At 64.6% G+C, this 1,499-nt stretch overlaps 1 protein-coding gene across 1 annotated transcript in view; it reads right to left on the minus strand.

Annotated features, from left to right (window-relative positions):
- Positions 1 to 1,499, minus strand: part of WIPF2 (WAS/WASL interacting protein family, member 2) — a 5,473-nt gene that overhangs the window by 2,320 nt on the left and 1,654 nt on the right. Inside the window, exon 4 of the mRNA XM_010008598.1 lies at positions 1,099 to 1,496. Within this exon, the coding sequence (XP_010006900.1) occupies positions 1,099 to 1,496 (398 nt within the window). The remainder of the gene's footprint in view (positions 1 to 1,098; positions 1,497 to 1,499) is intronic.

The following is a 1,499-nucleotide window of genomic DNA, read 5'->3' on the forward strand; positions in this document are numbered from 1 at the left end:
CCCCAGCCCGCTGCCCACACCCCGTGTGGCTGCTCCTGCCCCAGCCCACGGCCAGACCCAGGTCACCCCTGCACGAGAGGGGATCCAAGGAGCAGTTAGGAGCTGCACACAGCAGTTTGAGGGCAGCAGCTCCCCAGGGAGGCAAGATGCTGCCTGCCAGGGCCGAGGAGCCACGTCCACACTGCCACTGAGGTGGTGAGGTGGCCCATCTGACCCACCTCTTGCTCCTGCCCAGCCTCCCACGGATGCACAGTGGCAGTTTGTGCTCCGCATTAAGCTAATTACACACAGACTAAGAGAGCAGATCCCCAGCTGTAGCTCGAAGGAGGGATTCTGGCAAGGCCGGAAGGACAGAGCGGCTTGGCAGGGAACCAGGCGGGAGCTGCGGTCTGGACACGGAGCCCAAGAGCACACGGGGGGGGCACCAGGGCAAAGCCACCGCTGCACCCGGCAGCAGGGACAAGCTCATACCCAGCTCCATGTGCACGAGGGGGAAATGGTGGGTAGTTTTCACCAAGCCACCCCTCTGAAGGGTGCCCGACACCAAAACCCCAGCATCGGCAGTGCCAGAGCCTCCATCACCAGCTCTGCTCTGAGCAACACAGCACCAGAACCAGTCTGGAGAGGGGCAGGATGGCTCCCAGGGCTGGGCAAGGGCATCCAGCTGCAGAGCTGAGGGAAAGGCTTCTCCCCGCTCTGCTGCAGCTTTTTGTCACCACCCCAGTGACATTCAGGAAGCTCAGGGGAGCAGCTGCAGCATATGCAGCTCTGCCTCTAACACGTTCTCACCTCTCTCGCTCAGGAGGACACACCAACCTCACAGGCAGGAGCTGCCCAGCCACAACCCACCACCAACACCCAGTGTGAAAGGAGGTGGATAAAGGACAGGACTGGGGACACGCATCGAGGGTAACAGCCCAGCCACTGCCCCTGGCTCAACCCCTACGTGCAGAAGCCTGGCTGTGCCCCAGTGCTGATTCTTCCCCAGCATCTCCTACCAGCCCCCAAATGCCCCGCGGGCAGGTGTCCACAGCCTGACCCACCACGGCTGACCCCATTTACGCTGAAGATGAGCCCAGCAGAGCCCACGGCTCTTACCTGCTCCGCGGCTGGGGGGGTCTCGGGCTGGGGGAGGGGGAGAGCTGCTCTGGAGAGACGGAGAGGCTGAAGCGGGTGGTGGTGGTGCCAGACCCCGCAACGGGCCTGGCGCCTTCCTGTGCAAGGAGTTGTGTCTCTGCGGGAGGTCCGGGGCCGACTCGTTGATGGGGCTGGAAGGGCCGTTGGGGACACCAGGGGGTTGCCGATAAGGAGGCGGCGGGGGAGCGAGAGACTGGCCCTGAGCCCCCGACCCCGTTCGGATACTGACTGGGGAAGGAGGGGGCTTGATGGGTGGTGGGGCAGGGGGCCCGTCCCTGCTGACGGGCAGTCGCTGTCCCGGGGTGGGAGGCAGGGGCTTCTCCCGGTTGTAGGAAGAGACTTTGGAGCCGTGTGCCGGAGGG

This window comes from Chaetura pelagica, unplaced genomic scaffold (genome assembly GCF_000747805.2).
Source record: "Chaetura pelagica isolate M959 unplaced genomic scaffold, ChaPel_1.0 scaffold2452, whole genome shotgun sequence".
In the NCBI taxonomy this organism is placed as follows: Eukaryota; Metazoa; Chordata; class Aves; order Apodiformes; family Apodidae; genus Chaetura; species Chaetura pelagica.